Source organism: Arachis duranensis, chromosome 1 (assembly GCF_000817695.3).
Source record: "Arachis duranensis cultivar V14167 chromosome 1, aradu.V14167.gnm2.J7QH, whole genome shotgun sequence".
Classification (NCBI taxonomy): domain Eukaryota; kingdom Viridiplantae; phylum Streptophyta; class Magnoliopsida; order Fabales; family Fabaceae; genus Arachis; species Arachis duranensis.
Genome location: NC_029772.3, coordinates 30,031,984 through 30,054,850, shown reverse-complemented (window position 1 = coordinate 30,054,850; position 22,867 = coordinate 30,031,984). Strand labels below are relative to the sequence as shown.

General features: G+C 37.1%; 1 protein-coding gene across 1 annotated transcript; it reads left to right on the top strand.

Annotated features, from left to right (window-relative positions):
• The first annotated feature begins 1,308 nt into the window (after positions 1-1,308).
• Positions 1,309-2,049, top strand: LOC107483954 (putative invertase inhibitor). Its single transcript, XM_016104570.3, has one exon. The coding sequence runs from the start codon at positions 1,365-1,367 to the stop codon at positions 1,959-1,961; it is 597 nt and encodes a 198-aa protein (XP_015960056.1). The 5' UTR covers positions 1,309-1,364; the 3' UTR covers positions 1,962-2,049.
• The last annotated feature ends 20,818 nt before the right edge of the window (positions 2,050-22,867 follow it).

Sequence of the window (22,867 nt, the reverse complement as noted above, 5' to 3'; positions counted from 1 at the left end):
CTTCTTGCTTCTGCTTTTTGCTTGCTTCTGCTTCATGCTTTTTGCTTCTGCTGCTTCTACTTCTTGTTTCTTGCTTCCCGATTTCCGATTCTATTTTTGTTTCTGTTTTCTTACTTTTAAACAGAAATAAAATCATGAAGGTTTATGATATGAGCACGGGATCTTGAACCAATGCTACGATTTCTTAATTTGTGGGAGAAGTTACTTCCTCTTTAAGTCCTCACTGTCATATTGGACAATATAGTCTTGTCAAAATTGTGAAATGCTATAGAATACTTGGAAACCACATCGAGAGACCATTCCTATCCACACTTGGGTGCATCCATGGCTACCAAGGATAGAGCACAAGTTGGAAGGTATTTACCAGGTCATTCGTTTTAAATTGAGTTCTGTTCTTGGTGCCTGCCATCCAAGTGATTCCAATTAAATTGACATCATTTTTGAATGTTAAATCCATATTTCATTTTAAAAATGATAGGATGACTATATATGTTTAAAATTATATATAATTTTTTTAATATTTAATTAAACCGGTTGAACTCCGGTTGAACCCCGGTCGAACCACTGAATCATTGAATCAGTGACTTTACTGGTTTATTGACCAGTCCGGTTCTCGCAACCTTAACTTTTATAGATTTGTGGCCATTTATATATAAAAGATTAGAAGATCATGATTATCTATCAAAATTAATTTGTATTTATTACATTCAATTTGAATAAGTAAGAAATTATCTTATTTTAGTTTGGTCATTAATTCACATGATTTGAATTTGACTCAATACTTCAATAGATATGATTTAATTTGATTTGATATGATTATTAATTGAAAATATCTCAGTTGTCTATTTTATTTATAGATTTATTATTTTAATGACTAATAAATTGATCAAATTAATTAATTAATATACATAATTAGTATAATTAATTTAGTTTAATAAATTAAAAAAATACTACCTGAATATTAAAAGAAATAAATTAAAAAATACTATCAAAATAAATTGATATACATTATAATAAATTGTGTGATTATTAAATATTTAATCAAATCAATTAGTTAATATAATTAATTTATTATAATAATTATATTTAATGAGTTAAAAAAATAAATTAAAAAATATTTTTAAAAATATGCCACATCAACTTCATTATTAAATACAAAAACCTAATTTTTATAGAATAGAATAGATAATATTATATACTATAATGAATGCCAATAAATCCTGAATTAATATATATCATTAGATTCCCATAGAAGTTTCAAATTAATAGCCCTAATTGTGGATATAAATGCATATGCATCAGAAACACAATTCACATACATATTGACATTGCAAGTACAAGCAAGGGTCTTAAAGTGCAAGAAAATGAAGTCCTCCACCTCATCATCATCAGGCCTAGTAATTAATTTCCTTCTCATCTTAATCTTCATCATCCAATTCTCAAATGGTTCCAACTACATCAACCTTATCACTAAATCATGCAAGGAAGCGTCAGAAACCGACCCAAAAAACTTAAGCTATGGTTTCTGTGTTAATTCCCTTATTGAATCCATATCCAAGAACCACTCATCACCACAACCCAACAGCATAGAAGATCTTGTGGTCATTGTAATTAAGCTAACAAAGTCCAACGGCACTAACATCATTTCCAAAATCTCCAGGCTCCTGAGGAACAATAACCATTTAGTTGATCCATACGTGAGGGCTTGCTTGAAGGATTGCTTCGACCTCTACGAGGACTCGCTGTCGACTTTGGAAGACGCCGCGGCCGCTTTCAGGTCCAAGGATTTCTACACTGCCCTCACAAAATTGAGCGCTGCCTCGGATGATCCGACTACGTGTGAAGATCAATTCAAGGAAAAGAAAGGTGTTTCCTCTCCTTTAACGAAGGATAACCAAGTTTACTACCAACTCAATATTATAGCTCTTGCTTTCACCCAAATGTGTAATCATCATGTTTGAGAAAGATTAGGTGTTACAATTAATATACAAGTAATTGCTTGCCCTTACTCTTATTTCGTATATATATATCTATGTATATTACCCAATGAATCGCAAAACTAAATATGATTCATTCAATAATGAAATTATTTCTTAACTTAGTGTATAAAATAAAAATAATTAAAAAATCACTTTAACTCAATTTACAGTATTAATATATGAATTTTTACACTTTTTGTTCAGAAATATTTGTCACATTGTAATAGATTTGGTACTTTTGAAATTTAATATATTTTAATACGACCAATATATATAAAGCAAAGATATTTTAAAACGGATATGTGAGCTTGATAAAAGCATATATTGTTAATTACATACCTGTGAATTATAGAGCAGTGTGTGTTTGGACATTATTTATTATTTATATTGTGTTGATGACACGTTGAATTTATTTGTACTATTTATTATATATATACATAAAAGGAAGTTATATGGTATATGGTACAACAATAATGGCTTTTATTTTCTCATGAGTTAAATAATGCGTGTCTGAAATAAATAATTGCAATCTTTTTCTGCTTTTCCCTATCTCGTAGTTCAAAGGTGGTTCGTATATTCCTTTGCGCCTCGTATGTGTCTTTGCCTCTGGATTGATGGTCTTATTAGCTATACGACTATATATTATTACCATCAAGGGAATTTGATTCCTTTTATTTTATTTTTTTCATTAATATTTTTTAAAAATATTATTAGTATGATTAATTTTAATATACACATAGCATAAAAAAATATTTTTATTCCCCCTTGAATGATGGCTCCACATATAAATAGGTGAGAGGCCAGTTGACTGTTCATTCTGTTCAACAAAGAATAGAGAAAGGTAATTAAGGATATGAATGCAACATAGAATTGGTTCTTGAAAAGCACTATGTATGCATATATGCATCCTCTTTATTTAAATGAAACCACTCGATGGTGGCATCTTCATTTCCGATATTTTTATACAAAAATCTAAAATAGCTTCTGGCATTAATTAATATCGTATGCCGTTATATATATTGTTAGTGTTGTAGAATAAATAAAGATAATATATAAAATAAAAAAATATAAATAGATAATATTTAGGCTAGTAAACTTCTGGTTAACTGATTCAATTGCACTAATTTTGGTATAATATAACTCAGATAAAAGTGAGGGTAACTTTTTTAATATAATCTTTTTATTTGAATAATAGGTTGTGATACATAAGTAATCATGATTTCTCTCATTCATTATCTCAACATGATATCCATTTCGGCGAATATCTTTTAAACTCAATAAGTTTCTCAAAGACTTAGTAGATAATAGTGCGTTATTTATTATGAATTTTGTTCCTCCGAAAAACAAAATTATAGATCTTCCGGAACCTTCTATCACATTGTCCGAGCCAATAATAGTATTAATATATTCTTCTTTTGGCACAAGATGGGTAAAATATATATTACTTTTGAGAATAGTGTGTAAACTTGCATTATCCGCAAGACATACATCTTCATTATATATCATTGCCATTCTCTTCAAAGACAAATAATAATAATATGAGTAAAAGTATATGCACCGTAAAATTATTTTCTTAATTGAAATCGTTTTTCTAAGAAGTACTGAACATAGTATCATCTACTAAAAATTTTTGTTATTATTATCTTAGCACATTTAGTAATTTTAAAATTCATAAATATCATATTGAAATTCAGATGCATAAAAATAAAACTCAACAATAAGTTTCTTACATTATTTATTTACATGAATATTTAACAAACTCACATATTAAACTATTCCATCATTGATCAAATAGTCAATATTTCCTTCAGGATCCTCAAAGAAATCAGATACATCATAATGAGTGGTAGAATTTTCAACATCATTTGAAACAAAATGTTTCCTTTACTTTGTCGTCTTTTTTCAAAGATCCTTGATAAAGATCGACTAGGTGTCTTGGGGTACGAAAGGTACATGATTAATGGCCTTTTCCACCACTATGGAAACATTTATCCTCAATTGATTTACTTTGCCCATTGTTTCTTTCTTTATCTCACTTCTGGTGAGATCCTTTCTTGTGAATATAATTATTCTTCCTTCCATAATTTTTCTTGTTACCAAGACCTTGCCATTTACCTCTTCTGGGGTAATGATTTGCCGCATTTGCTTCAGAAAAAGGGGCGGTGCTAGCTGGGCGCGCTTCATGATTTCTCAAAAGTAATTCATTGTTGCGTCCAGTGATAAACACCAATTTTGTGGTTTATCTTGTGCTTAATTTAGGGGATTTTATCATCTTTTCTCATATTTATTCAATGAAATAGCATGGTTTTGTGAATCTCTCCTCATTTGTGCTTAAGAGTAGAAACATACTTTTTAGGCCTTTAAATATCCTAATTTTAATTCACTTTAGGGTTTAGGGTTTAGGGTTTAAGAGTAAAAATATGATTTTTAGGCCTTTAAATCGCTAATTTTAATTCACTTTAATTCTATTCGATGCCTTGATATGTTTGTTAAGTGATTTCAGGATTAGAAGGCAAAGATTGGATTGAAGGAATGGAGAAAAAGCATGCAAAAAATGGAGAATTCATGAAGAAATGAGAATTTGTTGAACTCAAGGCCACGCGTACGCATCACCCACGCGTACGTGTAAAAAAGAGATTTGCCAGTGGCGCGCACGCGTCACCCACGCGCACGCCTGACCAGAGAATCATCAAGCGACGCGCATGTGTGATGTTGGTCACGTGACTCGCTTAAAGGTAAAACAGTGGGGGCGATTTCTGAGCAAAAGGAGGCCCAAATCCAACTTATTTATGATGCTTTTGAATCCAAGGATGGCAAGGGAATGAGGGGAGAGCAATCATAGTTAGTTTTCATCATGTTGTAGGGTAAAATTCTAGGGAGAGAATATCTCCCTTCTCTCTAGAATCTAGGGTAGTTTAGATCAAATTCTCTTAGATCCAACTTTTAATTTTTGTTTTGATTTAGTTTTTCCTTTTAATTCTTGTTGTTACATCTTTATTTTTCTATTTTTACTTGTCATTTTCTTTATTTTGATCTCTTTTATGTTCATGCACTCTTGTTGAATTTAATTTCCTTTTAGTGCAATTTTATATTTCTTTGTCTCTTGATGTTTACCTCACTTGCTATTGTTGATTTCTAGTTTGTGTTAGTTATGGATTCTATTAATTCTTGCATTTTGTGATGTTTGCTTTTATTGCACACTAGGTGTTTGTTAAAATATTTTCACTAGTTTTAGAGTAGTTTTCTTTACTCTTGGCCTAGGCTAAGGGAATTGGGTGACCTTGAGTCATTGGGTCTCATTGATTTGGTGATTTGAGAACCCTTAGTGGTCAATTTGATAACCATTAACACTAGCCTACTACTAAGTCAATTGGCAGCTAGGTTAGGACTTATGGATTGATGTTCATCAAGCCTATTTGACGTACTTCAAGTCTTGGAGTAGATATTGTACGTACTTCAAGCATAGAGGTAGACTAAATAGGTTAGTCCCTCATAATTGTCAATATATGCTTTGTAGACAAGGATGGTGATCTCAATTCCTATGTCTAGCTAGCCAAGAGTTCTTTTCCTTTCTTTTATTAGTTAATTGTCAATTACTTTCTTGTCATTTATATTTTCTTGTTAATTACCAAATCAAACCCCCTTGCATCTTCATAACCAATAATTGAGCACTTCATTGCAATTTCCTGTGAGACGATCTGAGATTTGAATACTTCGGTAAATTTTTATTGGGGTTTGTACTTGTGACAACCAATTATTAAAATTTGATTTGAGTATTAATTGTTGGTTGGGAACTATACTTGCAACGAAGTTATTTCCTCTAACCGAGAAGAAATTCTTAACCGACGGTTTTGCTCAAATTTTTGGCGCTGTTGTCGGAGAATTGAAATGGTGTTATATTATTGGCTATTATGAATATGTGAATATTGTGAATATGTTTGCCTTTTGCTTGCTTGATTAGTTTCTGTTAGGTTTAGGACTTTATTGCTTATTTTTGTTAGCTTTTGTTTTTATTTGCTACTATGAATTCTCACCACTTTGGCTATGAGTTTCGTTCAAATTATGTTGTAGGTAATGGGAACTACAATGACAACATGCATCAAGGGTGGAACAATCAAAGCTGGGAGGAGCCTCAAGGGATTGATCAACCTTCTTGGCAACAACCTCCTCCAGTCTCTTATAGGTATAATTCCACTCCTAATGCATATAAATCTAATGGATGTGGTGATCCTCATTGTGGTTGTCAACAACCACCACCATATGCCTATGAACCATCTCCTCAATATGGTTTTGAACCACCACACTCACAAGCCCCCTACCACCAAATACCTCTATATAACCATAATCCTTATCCATCATACCAACCACCTTATAAGCCGTATGAACCATACATAGAGCCACCACAATTCCAGCACAACCACTCTCAAGAACCACCTCCATGTACACCATCTCCATACCCTTACCAAGATGAACCACCTTCCAATTATAAGCCCTTTCTCGTAAATGATGAACCCTCTCTTCCCACACCACCTCCAATGATGAATCTCTCCATACCTTCATACTAGAACAATAAAAAGATATTAGCTCCTACATCCAAAGGCATGAGGAAACGCAAAAGGAGTTCAAGAAGCTAGAAGTCATGATTGCTACCATGGCGGAAGCCGTTAGCAACATGGTCTCCTCCCGTCTAAGCCTATACGATCAAGGTACTCCCATTGTTGAATGTGGAGAGGCAATCAATGAGCATAGTGAGGGAGTGAATTTGGAGCTTCAAGGTGGAGAAGATGAGTTGAAGCAAGAATTATCGCAAGGGGAGAAAGTTGAGACAATTGAGCCGGAAGAAGTAGTTGAAGACCTAGGAGATGTTGGAAGTTCATGGGAATGTAGAATTAGAAAGCCCTCTTCCAAGAAGCTTGATATTGATGTTGAGGAGGGTGTACAACCTCCAAAGCATATCATGATTGAAGACTTTGAAGAGGTTGATCAAGAGATGGATTCAATCATTGATGAGTTTCTATCCACAATTGAATCCTCTCTCATTGGGCTTGACATAGAGATTAAAGAAAAAGATACCTCACCTCCCATACCCTTGGTAAGCAATGAAGAAGAGATCGAATTGGAAGGAAGCTACCAAGAGAAAGAGGTTGAAGTTGAAGGAAGTTGTCAAAAGGTGGAAATCATCAAGGAAGAGCATAAGAGAATGACACTTGCAAAAGCATTGGAGATATCCCTTCCTAAGCCACCATCCAACATAACATTCAAGTGGGTAAAATTCTTATCCCTAAGCTTTACTTTCTCACTTGAATATGGTTTGCTTGAGACGGATGGACAACTTAGAGCTCTTTGTGGAGTCAAGAGTATGAGAGAATTGTGTAGTGGTTGAAAAAATTATGTTAGGTTCATTAAGGTTGAACCCTCAAGGTATAAGTCCCATGGTTGGAAGAGTGCCAAATTGTATGGGTCTAGGAGGAGAATTTGGTGCCCCAAGGAGAATTCTATGTGCCTACCACCCGGATGGAACAATGATAATCAATTAGAAGACGGGTGTGAAAATAAGATATGGGATCCCAGATCATAACATGAAGACCAATTTCGGGACCTCATATCTTGGGAAGGACTTCACCGAAGTTTGGTAAAGTCGGTTGGAAACTCTGACAACCATTTGAGGAGCAAGCATCATTGGAGGTTCAAGGATGAATACAAGCATAAACCACCTTGACAAGGAGCCTCCCAATTGTCCAACTTAAGGATAATAAATAAAAGTGATATGTGGGAGACATCCCACCATGGTAACCTTTTTTTATTCTCTTGTAGATATAATCAATGAATGAATTGAGTTACCATTGTATGTAGTTTTTCTTAATTTCTATACTCTTTACATTGCTTTGATTGATAGGTTGTTTGTTAGATTTATGTTTTGATTAGAATAGTTGTTGTTGAATTGTATTTTGCTTGAAGTGAAAGTTTTGTTTGTTTTGTATTTGAAAATTTTTCAAAAACCAAAAGATATGTTGTTAAATTTGAATTTTGGTTGCTTTAGAAAGCTTATAGATTAGGAGAGTGCCCTATTTCTGTTTTCATACTCTTAAAGAAAGGCACACCACGTGTAAGCGTGGCCGACGCGCACACGTTGTAGGCCCATATTGAACTCCTGAAACAAAAACCAGAGAGTTGCGTTGGAGTGGTGCTGGTATTGTGCGAATAGCACAATTTGGCCCCACGCGTACGTGTGGGTGATGGTACGGAATTTATAACCCACAAACTAACTGGCAAGTACACCGGGTCATACCAAGTAGTACCTCAAGTGAATGAGGGTCGATCCCACGAGGATTGATGGATCAAGCAACAATGGTCAAGTGATTTGCTAAGTCAGACAAACAAAAAATGTTGTTTGAAGGTTCGAAAGACAATTACAGTAAATTCAGAATATCAGAAAGTAATCAGTAAATAAGTTGTGAATAATATATGGAGAAACAGTTAAGGCTTCAGAGTTATCTATTTTTCGGATTGACTTTTCTTACTGACTATACTAATCATGCAAGATTTAATTCATGGCAACTATAAGTGACTAAACCCTAATTCCTTAGACCTTTTTAGTCTTCTCTAAAATTCATCAACCGCCAATTCCTTGGTCAATTAATTCCAATTAGAGAGTGAAGTTCAATCCTAGTTATATGCCACAAAAACCCTAATTACCCAAATATAAGAGGATTATATGTCACGTATCCCGTTAAGTCCAGATAATTAGAAGTTTAGGAGAAATTATTTTCAAGCTGTTGTTCAAGTAAAGCGCTTTTCGAAGTTATACAAGAACTCCATTGGAACAAGGGTCATACTTCCGCTTCACCCAAATTCATAAAATAAAGAATGAAAACAATTCTTGAATTATAAATCAGTACATGAATTAAAATAGAAAACTAATAGTATCAATCCATACAATAGACCAAGCTCCTAACCTTAACAGTGGAGGTTTAGTTGCTCATGGTTCAAAGTGAAAACTAGGATTCAGGTAAACTGTAAATTGCGAATGAGGTAGAAGAGAAGAGAAGACCCCGAAGGGCTAATTCTTTTCCCTTTTATATCTAATCCTAATTAATGTAAAAATATAATTCCTAAACTAAATAATATCTTTTCCTAATTATAAATAAAATAAAAGTTTAAATCAAAATTATTTTATTTGATTCGTGCAGCCTTTGGAACGAATTAGGGACCACTTGGGTTAGAAGAGTTGACGCCGATCTTGGAAAAATCCAAGTTCGGCGTGGATTGATGTACATAACTCCCCTTTGTAGTCTTCAAGCTGGCACTGAACTTGGAGATCTTCAAGTTCAGCGTGGGATAGGTAGAGTGAATTCTCCTTGGGATTTCTTCATTGGCGCCAAACTTGAAGTTCCTTGGGATTTCTTCATTGGCGCCAAACTTGACAAGTTTGGCGTGGAGGAGGCAGCGTATCTTTCTTGGAATTTTTTATTTGACGGCAAACTTGAATAAACTCAAGTTCGGCGTGGGAGTGGCAGCAAGTTTTCCTTTGCCCGTCCTTGACTCCAACTCTGTCAAATTCTTCCATAACGCTACCTGAAATAAATAGAATTACACACAACTCAAAGTAGCGTCCATAGTGGCTAAAATATGTTAATCTTGATCAAACTTTAATTCAAGTGCAAATTCACTAGGAAAAGATAGAGAAGATGCTCACGCGTCACAACACTAAACTTGAATTGTTACTTGTCCTCAAACAACCAAAATTAGCACATGATTAATATGTGAATTTGCATGATAAGTGAGAGTTCAGTTATGCTCATGACTCTTCTTAAAGTGGGGTTTATCTATTGTAATTCTGAACAGTTTTGGCATCTCACTCTCCTTTGAATCAGAGGAATGTCACTGTCATTCGGAATTAGAATCTGGATCATACTATGAATTCTCTGATCTTTACACTTCATTTTAATCCTTGAACACAGCAGATATCCTTTAATTCTCAAGTAACTGGTACTTTGCACCTTGAGCCTAGCTGTGACTTTAAATGTTCTGTCTCAAGGGTTAATTGACAGAAGAACGCCACAAGCACTTAACTAGGGAACTCTTTTCAAGTTCTGATATTTTTTTTAGATACTCCCAGACAGTGGTGCTCAAAGTCTTTGGCATACTCTGCTAAATGCAATTGGCCTTGACTCTAAATGTTCTGTCTCAAGGATTACTTGACACAAGAACACCACAAGCATATGACTAGGAAAACAACTCTTTTAGCTTTTAATCATGTTTGACCTTCCTAGTCATTGATGCTCAGAGCCTTGGACCTTGCTTTTTATTCTTTCTTTGCTGTTTCTTTTGCTTCAAGGATCAACTTTCACAAATTTCAGAAAATTTATAATAGTTCTCTAAATTCCTTTTTCTTATACATCAACATTCTTTGATTCAAATTCAAACATGCACAGTTCATGTTATGCATTCAGAATCACAAACAATACCACCACATTTAAGTAAATAAGACTACTCTTAAATATAAACTCAATTTCTCATGCAATACATCACTTCTTTCTTTTATTTTTTTATTTCAAGCTCAGTGAGCAATACATGAGACACCCTTTCAGACTAAAAATCAAATAACAAAATAAATAGTAAATGAATCTAGAACCTAGAAATTGAAATAAAAACTGATCATGCAATAACAAAAATAGCAGAAAACAGGAACCTAATCATAAAGATAGCAAAATAATAAGGAAATGAAAAAGAACTGAGCCACCTTAATCTCACTGATGGGGATCTCTCCCCTTAGGCTGTGCTCCTTACGGTCCTCTCAATCGACTGTAATCCTATCTCAGCTGAGAGATCTGATGCCACTGAAAATTCTGAGCAGCTCTCATCTCATCAAGAGTAGTACAGAGATGTGCCCAATGGCTGTCCTGTATCGCTCTCATCTCCTCTACAGACACAATGTACTGCTGTCAGCGGTTGTCATTAGTGACCCTCATCTGCTCCATGGATGATGCAAGCTGCTGCTAATACTCTTGTGGTGGAAAGTATTGTCCTTGAGGAAATGGCTGCTCCTCTTGAGCTCCTTCTTCAGCTTGTTCATTTCTTAGGGGCCTCTAATGTTCCTTGTCAGTTCCTGCTGTTTCTTCGTGATGGGCTTTTCGACTAAAATAGGGAAATCACTCTCTATCTTCACCCTAGCAGCCTCACAGATGTGGAAGATGAGATGTGGGAAGCCCAACCTGGTATTGTCCTTGGTGTTGGCGGTGATGTGGTAAATCTGATCAGCAATAACATCCGCCACCTCCATTGGTTCTCCCAACAGAATATAGTGAATCATGATGGCTCGGTCCATAATACACTCGAACTGGTTGTTTATGGGCATGATAGACCGGCGAATAAAATGGTGCCATCCTCTAACCAAAGGTGTCAAGTCACCTACTCTGATATGGTCAGGCTTCTCTTCTGCTCCTAATTTTCACTGGGGATCCGGAATGCATATGTCAGCGACTACTTGCTCCAGTCGCTGATCTCTGTCCACCCTCTCACTGTAAGACTGAAGTGAGGGCATAGTCCGTGGTATCTAGAGGGTCTATCTGATAGTCTCTGGGCTGAAATCAATGACTCTTCCCCTTATAAAGCTTCTATGGTTCCTTTCATTGACTTCAGACACATCCTTGTAGGTAATCCACAGGTTCTCATAGAATTCTTGAACCATTAACTATCCTACCTGTGTGTACGGATTGCACAAAAGTTGCCATCCTCTTTTATGAATTTCATGCTAAATTTTCAAAAATTCATCCGGTTGGAGATTAAACCGCACCTCCAGTAGAACCGGTCTCTGACCAGTGATCTCATAAAAGTGCTCTTAATGCAGTTTAGAGCGGAATCTTCTTGAATCATGAGAACCGGTGGCCGATTCTTTTTCTTTTCTCTTCCTGGAAGGTTGGGTGGTCTTTGGTGCCATAGAAATAACAAAATAAATAGCAAAGCGACAACACCAAACTTAAAACGGTTGCTCGTCCTCGAGCAAAATAAAGAAATACAAGGGGAAGAAGAAAGAAGAGCAGAAATTGAAATAGAAGAAAATAAAGACCAATGCTAATAGTTTCTTTTTCTTTTCTGTTTTTTTATACTAAAATAAATAAAAAGAAAAAGAAGAGGGGGAATAGGGTATAGAAAAGGGAAAGAAGGAAGTATCGGAATGGGAGGGAGTTGTGGAACGTTTGAAGAAGGATGGAGGGTTTATGGTTGTGAAAAGGGGAATCAGGGAGGTTTAATGTGGATAGGTGGGGTTAATAATTGTGGTCAAAGGGAGGGATTCATGGTCTTGGGGGGGTCACGGGTTAGGTGCAGGAGGGGGTTAAAGTGTGGTTTTTTTGGGAAGGGGGCAATGGTCAAAGGAACGGGGTAGGGCTTTGGAAGAGAATATATGGGGAAGGTAAGAATCTGTGGAGAAAGTGATTGGAGGCAAGGAAAGGGGAGTTCTGCAGGGATATGTATGGGGATGAGGGGGTCACAGGTTAAGGTTGTAAAAAGGGAGGGGATCTCTGAATTGGGGTGGGGATTTGGTGGAGATTTAGCATGATTTCAGGAGCAATTAAACAGCTCGTGCTGAACTTGGAGATGGTGGCTTTCGGTGCCGTGATTTCCAAGCATAATGTTCCCTTTCCATGCCAAACTTGGTGTAGCCCAAGTTCAGCGTGGACTCTCTCTTTTTTTTTCACACTGAACGCCAGGGGAGCCACGTTCGGCGTCACCCTAGTAGAGCGTTTTGCTCTTTTCTTCGTAGCCCCCACGCTGAACTTGAAATTCTCAAGTTTGGCGCCATATGCTTCTCAAATTGACGCCTTGCTACATTATTTTCCATGCTGAACTTGCAAAGGAACAAGTTCGGCGTCAACTTTTGCTTGATTTTTCTCATTGTTACGCCGTTTTCCATGCCAAACTTGGGATTTTCCAAGTTCGGCGTGGGCCTTCTAAAATCAAATTCCACTTTTGTACGCACACACGGCGCTGAACATGGAAATCCCAAGTTTGACGCCAACTTGAGAGAGTCAACCTTCTCCAGGGTGTGCAAAAATTTATCTAAGTGTCCGGTTCCTGTTCTAAAATGTCTGCATGATCAAAACAAACGTAAAACGAAGGAAAAACAGTAAAAACTCAATAAAAATAAAATAAATAATAAAATCACTATAACGGAAAATAGACTAAGGATACGAAATCATCGGGTTTCCTCCCGACAAGCGCTTCTTTAACGTCACTAGCTTGACGGTCAGTTCTGCTAATTCAGCAGATAAGTCGACCTCTGGCGATTAATCTCACCTCCAAGATAGTACTTTAACCTCTGGCCATTCACTGTAAACTTCCTGTCAGGGAAAGAGTTTGAGCCTTGAATTATACAGAAGCACTCTCTAACCTGGCTCAAAGACTCTGATGGCAATTTTCTTGTCATGCCATATCTTGGTTCTCTCCTTATAGAGCTTGGCATTCTCATAGGCTGAATATTTGAATTCATCAAGCTCAATCAACTGAAGCATTCTCTTAATTCTTGCAGCCTGAGCATCAAGGTTCAGATACTTGATTGCCCAGTAAGCTTTATGCTCCAGCTCCAGTGGCAAGTGACATGCTTTGTCATAGACCAACTGATAAGGGGACATGCCAATAGGAGTCTTGTAAGCTGTTCGGTATGCCCAGAGAGCATCATCAAGCTTACTAGACTAGTCATTTCTTGAGACACTAGCGGTCTTCTCTAGAATCCTCTTGAATTCCCTGTTGGAAACCTCAACCTGTCCACTTATTTGAGGGTGATAAGGGGTAGCCACTTTATGATGGACTCCATATCTCTGAAGAAGGGAGCCCAACTATCTATTATAGAAGTGACTTCCACCATCACTAATGAGTGTCCTTGGGACACCAAACCGGCTAAAAATATATCTCTGAAGAAAGCTCATCACTACTTTGGCATCATTGGTGGGTAGAGCCACAGTTTCCACCCACTAGGACACATAATCAACTACCACTAGAATATAGTTGTTGGAGTATGAGGGTGGGAAAGGTCCCATGAAATCAATACCCCACACATCAAACAACTCAACCTCAAGAATCCCCTGCTGTGGCATCTCATGGTTGGCAGGGAGATTTTTAGCTCATTCACACCTATCACAATGCTTCACAAATTCTGTTGAATCCCTAAAGAGATTCGGCCAGTAAAATCGCTCTGAAGGACCTTTATAGCTGTTCTGGCCTCCATAATCAGAATCATGATAGTGCCAAAGAATCTGCTGTGTCTTCTCATCTGGAACACATCTCCGGATTATACCATCTAAACATCTTCTAAAAAGGTACGGTTCCTCCCAAATGTAGTACTGTGCATCAGTTAGTAGCTTATTCACTTGTTGTCTACTATACTCCTTTGGAATAAAATTCATGGCCTTGTAATTTGCAATGTCTGCAAACCATAGAACCTGCTAAATGAGGAACAATTGCTCATATGGAAATGTCTCAGTCAGAGCTGTGGGTGGTTGTACTCTTGCCTCAAGCTCAATTCTAGAAAGATGGTCAGCTACTTGATTTTCTGACCTTCTCCTGTCTTTTATCTCAATATCAAACACCTGAAGGAGTAACACCCATCTGATTCATCTTGGTTTAGAGTCCTGTTTGGTTATAAGGTACTTCAAAGTAGCATGATTAGTATAAATAATAACCTTAGAACCAATTAAATAAGACCTAAACTTATCAATAACATACACAATAGCTAATAACTCTTTTTCTGTAGTTGTGTAATTCCTTTGGGCATCATTTAACACACGGCTAGCATAGTAAATGACATATATAAGTTTTCCATGTCTCTGTCCTAAAATAGCCCCTATAGCAAAATCACTAGCATCACACATCAATTCAAATGGTAAATCCCAGTCAGGGGGAGCTAGAATAGGGGCAGAGGTAAGGTTTGCTTTTAGAGTTTCAAAAGCATGCAGGCATTTAGCATCAAACACAAAAGGAACATCAATAACTAATAGGTTACTCAATGGTTTAGCAATTTTAGAAATGTCCTTTATAAATATTCTATAGAATCTTGCATGACCCAAGAAACTCCTGACTGCCTTAACAGTAGCTGGTGGTGCTAATTTTTCAATTACCTCCACCTTTGCTCTATCAACCTCAATCCCCTTACCTGAAATCTGGTGTCCAAGAACAATACTCTCTGTAACCATAAAATGACATTTTTCCCAATTTAAAATAAGGTTTGATTCTTGACACCATTTTAAGACTAGAGACAAATGCTTAAGGTAGGATTCAAAAGAATTACCAAAGACAAAAAAAAATTATCTATAAATACCTCAATGAACTTTTCAACCATATCAGAAAAAATAGAAAGCATACACCTCTGAAAAATTGCTAGAGCATTACAAAGTCTAAATGGCATTCTCCTGTAAGTAAATACTCCAAAAGGGCATGTGAATGCTGTCTTCTCTTGATGTTGAGGGTCCACTGCAATTTGATTATATCCAGAATATCCATCTAGAAAATAATAAAAAGCATGACCAACTAACCTCTCAAGCATCTGATCAATGAAAGGCAAGGAGAAGTGATCCTTCCTTGTAGCTGTGTTGAGCCTCTTGTAGTCTATGCACATTTTCCATCATGTGACTGTTCTTGTAGGAATAAGCTCATTCTTTTCATTCTTGATCATTGTCATCCCTCTTTTCTTGGGAACTACCTGCACCAGACTTACCCAAGGGCTGTCAAAAATAGGGTAAATAATACCGGCTTCCCATAGTTTCGTTACCTCTTTTTGGACCACCACTTTCATAGTTAGATTGAGTCTCCTTTGTGGTTGCACAACTGGTTTAGTATCATCTTCAAGAAGGATCTTGTGTATACACTTGGTTGGACTAATCCCCTTCAAATCACTAATAGTCCACCCAAGAGTTGATTTATGGCTCCTGAGCACTGAAATAAGCACCTCTTCCTCTTCAGGCTTCAGGAAAGAGCAAATAATCACTGGATATGAATCATTCTCACCCAAGAACACATATTTCAGAGAAGGAGGCAATGGTTTAAGCTCAAGCTTGGGGGGCCTCTTCTTCCCTCTTAGACGTTTTCATCACTACTTTATGGGGTGGTGAATTATCAATTTCAACTAATTCATACTCAAAAATGGGTTCCAGAACATCATCAAGTACCTCTTGAACAAGTGGTTCAACAACATCAATTCTCACACACCCTTCAGAATCATTAGGGTACTTGAGTGCTTCAAAAACATTAAGGACCACCTGTTCTTCATTGACCCTCAGGGTTAATTAACCCTTTTGTACATCAATCAAAGCTCTACCTGTAACTAAAAAGGGTCTACCAAGAATAATAGAGGATTTTGCATCTTCTTCCATGTCTAATATAACAAAATCAGTAAGAAAAATAAATGGTCCTACTTCACAAGTAAATCCTCAACAACACCCACAGACAATTTAATAGAAAGATCAGCAAGTTGAAGAGAAATACGAATGGGTTTTACCTCCTCAATTTAAAGCTTTTTCATCATTGAAAGTGGCATGAGATTGATGCTAGCTCCAATATCACATAAAGCTCTGTGAATGGTAACATCTCCAATGGTGCAAGAAATTACAAAGCTCCCTAGATCTTGCATCTTCTCAGGAAGGTTATGTTGAATAATAGCACTACATTCCTTGGTTAACACCACTGTTTCTTGTTCCTTCCAATTCCTCTTGTTAGTCAACAATTCTTTCATAAATTTAGCATAGAGAGGCATTTGCTCAAGAGCCTCTGCAAAAGGAATGTTGATCTGCAGCTTCTTGAAGACTTCTAAAAATTTAGAAAATTGCTTGTCTTTGGAAGCCTTCTGAAGCCTCTGAGGATATGGTATTTTTGGCTTGTATTCAGGAGCCTTTGGCAATGTAGGATATGTGTCAAGAGAGTCTGGGAATGGGTTGTCTGCACACTTTGGAGGGGCGTGCTCTATTTCTTCCTTCTTCTCCTTTCGAGCTTCTGTTTCAACTAGCTCCTCATTGACCTTGGTCTCAAAACCAGCTACTTTACCACTTCTCAATTGAATAGCCTTGCAATCTTCTCTTGGGTTGACTACTGTATCACCAGGAAATGTACTTGAAGACCTCTCAGGTATTTGCTTGCTCAACTGACCCATTTGCACCTCCAAGTTTCTAATGGAAGCTCTGGTTTCCTACATAAAACTATTCATCATTGTCTCCCAGCTAGAACTCTGTTGGGGTTGAGAATTTGCCTGCTAAGGTGGTTATTATTGATGAGACTAAAATTGGCAGTTATTATGATTATTCTGTTGGAAACCGCCCTGAGAATTATTGTTGAAATTCTGAGATCTCTGAGTTTGGTCCTCCACCCAAAATTTGGGTGATTTCTCCACCCCTGATTGTAGGTTTTAGAGTATGGATCGTTATTGGGGTTTCTAGGACCACTTCCCATGTAATTGACCTGTTCAGATGAAGATTGAGCATAATTATAATTCTCATTTTGCATAAAATTACCTGTCATGTCATAATGGACCTCTTGAGGTGGATTTTGGGTATTAACAGCTGAAACTTGCATTCCACTCAACTATTGAGTAATTAGATTTCTTTGCTGAGACAAAAGCTTGTTTTGAGTAAGAAGAGCATTAACAGCTTCCACATCCAAAATGCCTCTCTTCTGAGGGGTCTCAGAGTTCACAGGATTCCTGTTAGAAGCGTATAAGAATTGGTTGTTAGCAACCAACTCAATGAGCTCAGTGGTCTCCTCTGGCGTCTTCTTCATGTGTAATGAACCTCCTACAAAATGATCTAAATTCATCTTGGACATTTCGCCTAAGCCCTCATAAAAGATATCCAGCTGAGTGATGAGTTCATATTTAACGATGTATTTTAGCTTGAATTGGATGGATTTCATCATATAAACTCACACTTATTCATTAAAATAGCATACTTTTTTGTGTTTGATCCCTAAATTGAACCTAAATGTGAAAACATGTATTTTTGTGCTTAAATTGAGCAATTTAATCCCACTTTTATTCCATTCTATGCCGTGATATATTTGTTGAGTGATTTTTAGGTCCTAGAGGCAAGAATGGATATGCAAAAGTGGAAGGAATCATGTACAAAGGGAGAAAATATGAAGAAAACAAGGAGGAAGCACACAGCCATGCGTGTGTGCGCACAACTACTTGTGCGTACGCACAAGTGGAAATTGGGCGAAGTGTGCGGATGCACATGTCTGTGCGTCTGCACAGGTATCAGCGCATACCTCCATTAAAAAATCACGTGCTGCACGGTTTTTGGGGTCTCTAGGCCCATTTCTGAAGTGCTGAAAGCTTGTTTGAGAGGCTATAGTAAGAGCATGTCAACACATAACAAAATAGAGCCATCTTAGAATAGAAAAAAAAAACACATAGTAGGAGTAGGAGTAGTGTAGTTTAGTTTTCTTTATTTTCTCTCCTAGGGTTTTCAATTCCATCTCCATTGTAGTATTTTATAGTTGATTTCGGCTTTGGATTTTGCTATATCATTGTAAGCATTTCCTTCATCTTTTCTTTTGTTGCACTATTTTGTCCTACACTTTCCTCTATTTGAAGTTATTTTTATAGTTTTGCAATTTTGAGTCTTGTTAATGAATTTGATGTTTGATGCTTATTTTATGTTTGCTTGAGTTGCTTATGTTGATTTTGAGCATTAGTGGTTCATAGCTTTTATCATTTTTCTAATTTTGCCATGTTTTATGATTATGCCTATTAGGTGTTTCATGAAATGCCAATTTTGATTATGGGATAATTTCCACCCCTTGACTTGGGAAAAATGAGTTTATGTATTACTAGAGCCATAATGTTCAACATTTAGTGATAATTCTTAGGTTGTTAGTTGTTATTGTTTTCACTAACGCTAGCTTTCTACTAATTAATTTGGTAAGTTAGTTAGGAATTGTGGATTAATAACAATTATGCTCACTTAACTTATCCTTCGATATTAAGGGTTGACATGGTGAGATTAATCCATCATAATTATCATAGTTGTGGTTATGGCAAGGAAGGGATTCCATGACTCATCCCAAGTTAAGGTTTCATTTATGTTTTAAACCACTTTTCCATCAATTTTGAGTCTTACTTGTTTATATTACATTCATAGTTCTTTAATTCCTTCACTAGTTTATTAATTGCAATATTGCCTTGTTCTTTTATCTCTTTATTTGTTTGCTTCAAACATTGAAAACCCCTTGCTTCTCACAACCAAAATTGTATGCACTTGTTGGCACTAGTTCCTAGGAGAACGACCCGGGAGCTCAATACTCTCGGTTTATATTTGCTTTGAATTATGACAATCTTTAGAATGATAATTTGACTATTGGCCAATTGTTGGTTTGGAGCTATACTTGCAATGAAAGATCTATTTGGAGAAAATCCTAACCTACAATTTGGTCAGTATCAAATTTTGGCGCCGTTGCTGGGGAGCTAGCGTCATGAGTGCTTTATTTTGGTTGTTGTAAATATGTGAATAGTGTGAATAGATACTTTTTGGTTGTTTGCTTGTTTTTTCTATTAATTAGGATTTTGTTTCTTTTGTTACTTAATGTCTTTGGTTTTTATTTTCTATTTTCTCTATCAGTTATCACTCTCTTGGTTTGGAGTTTGGTTGTGATTATTTTGTAGGACTTGAAAACCTCAATTATGGATTGCATCATGGGATTGGAGCATCAATTTTGGAAGGAGCAATCTCCTCTATACTATAATGAGCCATATCCTCCACATTATGCATACCCAAACCAAGGATATGGTGGATTTCATCTTGATTATACACCTCCACCACCATATGCCTTTGAGCCATACTCCCAACATAACCATCAATCACTATATTTTCAAACACCACACCAATACCACCATCCACCTTCTTACATACCACCTCTAAACACTTGCCAACATGAGTCACCTCTCACATATACAACCTTTCTCCCAAATTATGAATCTCAATTTTCACCCCAATGTGAAGATTTCCCACTCTTGACTCAAGACCAACAAGACCTTCAAGCCTTTCTCCAAGAGCAAGAAGGATTCCGAAGCACACAAAGGCAATTCATGGCTACTATAGCCGAAGCGGTGAACCGCTTGGTTCTACTACGCTCATCTGATCAAGGCACTCCTCTTGAAGAGTGTGAAGGAGCAATGGAAGGGTGTAGTGAAGAGAAGAGTATGGAGCCACAAGGGAAAGAAGAAGAGATAGAGCATGAATTGGAACAAGAGGGAGAAAGTGGAGTATTGGAATTGGAGGAGAAAAATAGAGAATTGAGGGAGATTGATCAAGATGAGGATTCTATCATTGATGATTTTTTGTCCTCCTTGATCAATCCCGTAAATGATCCTAATGAGCCTCTTCCCATTGGGTTTGAGAGAGACATGGAGGTAGACTTCTCACAACCTCTGTGTTATGATTTGAGCAATGGGGAAGAGGAAGTTGGTGAGGAAACAATTCCGATCAAAGAGCACATTGAGTGGGTGGCAATTTCATCTATGAGCTTCAATGGCCCCCATCAATATGCTATCTTGGAGACGGATTACCAACTCAAGGTCCTTCTTGGGTTGGTGCATGGTGGAGGAAAGAATGTTGGTTGCCAATTGAATCCAAGGTTTTTCAAGAAGAACAATTCAAGAATTGGAGTTCAAGAATGGTGTGAAGCACAATTGAGTGATTTTTGGAAAATGTTGGGTTGTTACAAGGGTCAATTAGGAGCTTATCCATCCAGCTTGAAGAATAGAAATCAACAAGAAGGTGACCGAATACCTAGAATATGGGATCCCGGAGGAGCCTCAAAGTGCAAGCTTGGATGGAGATTCAAAGAGGAGTGGAAACACAAGCCACCCTAACAAGAGTCTCCTCAAAAAGTCTAACTTAGGACTATAAACCAAAGTGCTAGATAGGAGACACCCCATCATGGTAACATCTTTCTTACCCTTTCTCTTTGCTTATAGTCCTAGTTTCTTGCATGTTTTCTTGTCTTAGTTAGCTTAGGATTAGTTTAAATTTGAGTTTATATAGGTTGAATTGCAAATGGATCATGATTTTGTGATGTTTTGAATGTTTTGTGGTTGAAATGTTGATTGAGCTAAGGCATAACACCTTAAAAATGAAAGAAAATTTTTTGCAAAACAGGGCATCTGTGTGTACGCACGCTGTTGTGCGTGCGCACACAACTGTGAGTTTCACGACCTGTGCGAGCGCACAAGCCTGTGCACCCGCACACTCTTTGTATTGCCCTCTGTTTGCAGCGCCAACACAGTCTGTGCATGGGCGCGCCCTTGTTTTCCTTGGTCTATACATGTGCACCATCATGTGCGTACGCACGCATGTTCCTTATTGATGCCAGGGCATCTTGGCTAGTTTTACTAGCCATTTTTTGTATGCTTTAGGTTGGTTTCATGAATTTTCTTAGAAAATAAGCAAGTAATTGGTAGAAAATGCATTCATACCATGATTCAAGCAAACATTGTGAATTTTGAATGATTTCATGAGAATTATGCATGAATTGAATGATAAAATGGATGATGCATAATCTCATGATTAAGAGCAAGACTTTGATGTACTTTGTTGATTGATTTCAGGCAACAAGAAGTAGAGAAGACCCACGTTAGTAGCTACGTTAGTGCCACTAACGTGGCTATTAACGTGGAAGGAAGGAAAGTTTGGAATGTTAGTGGCAACGTTAACACTACTAACTTGAGCGAAGGGCAAGGAGACCCACGTTAGGGGCCCCGTCAGTGCCACTAACGTGGGCACTAACGTGGAAGAGAGGAGAAGCCCCAATGCTAGTGGGAACGTTAATGGCATTAACTTTGAAGAAGGAGAGCATGGAAAGTTAGTGGCAACGTTAATGCCACTAACTTTAGCAAAGCAAAGGAAGACCCACGTTAATGGCCACGTTAACACCACTAACGTGAACCATTAACGTGGAGAAAGGAGGCAGATTTGAAGTTAGTGGCAACGTTAACGCCAATAACTTTGGCGACGCAAAGAAGGCCTACATTCGTGACCACGTTAGTGCCACTAACGTGGGCAAAATCTCACCCGGCAGCCTAACCATACTTTTTTCAAACAAGAATAACTTGAGCCACAAAACTCCAAATGAGGTGATTCTAGTGGCCTTGGAAAGTAGGATTCCAGAGCTTTCCAAGCACATATGGCACTACATGGTGGAGACTAAATTTGAGGTAGAAAATCTGTCCCAAAAGTGCAGAGATAAACATGGTATCAACCTGTAGTAAGGCCAGCTGACCTCTTTACCTTCCAAGAAGCGTAACTCGAACTGTAGAGCTCCAAATGATATGCTTCCAAAAGCGTTAGAAAGTAGACATCCAGGAATTTTCAACAATATATAATAATATTGGGTGGACATTAAGTTTGAGCTCTAGAACTTGGCAATATTAATCCCCTAAACGCTGACGTTATTGTGGCTAACGTTGCTGACAACGCCAGCGATTATGCTAGCGATCTTGTCCACTTCAAAGGAGCATAACTTGAGTTACAGAGGTCCAATTGAGGTAAATTCAGTTGCTTTAGAAAGCTGACATTCAGATCTTTCTAACGATATATAATACATAGTGGGCATGAAATTGGGGCACAAACAATAGGCATCTTTTAAGCCCCAAAAACACCAACTGGGTAGCAAGTGTGACGTTAGCCACACTAACTTCAGCACTAACGCCGCACTTGTAGCGTTAGTATGGCTAACAGTGGCACTAACGATTAGCACCTGGACCTCAACTTGATTCATTTCTCTTTTAAGGACTACCCAATCTCAAGCAAGGAAGCCCACAAGTGTCAACCAATCAAGGCTACAAGAAGCATCTAGAATAGGAATTTTTATTTAATTGTAATTTGCTTTTAATTTCATTTTATTTTGTA

Excerpts from the sequence above, each read along its gene's own strand:
- LOC107483954 (XM_016104570.3), top strand. The coding sequence starts at position 1,365 with ATGAAGTCCTCCACCTCATCATCATCAGGCCTAGTAATTAATTTCCTT.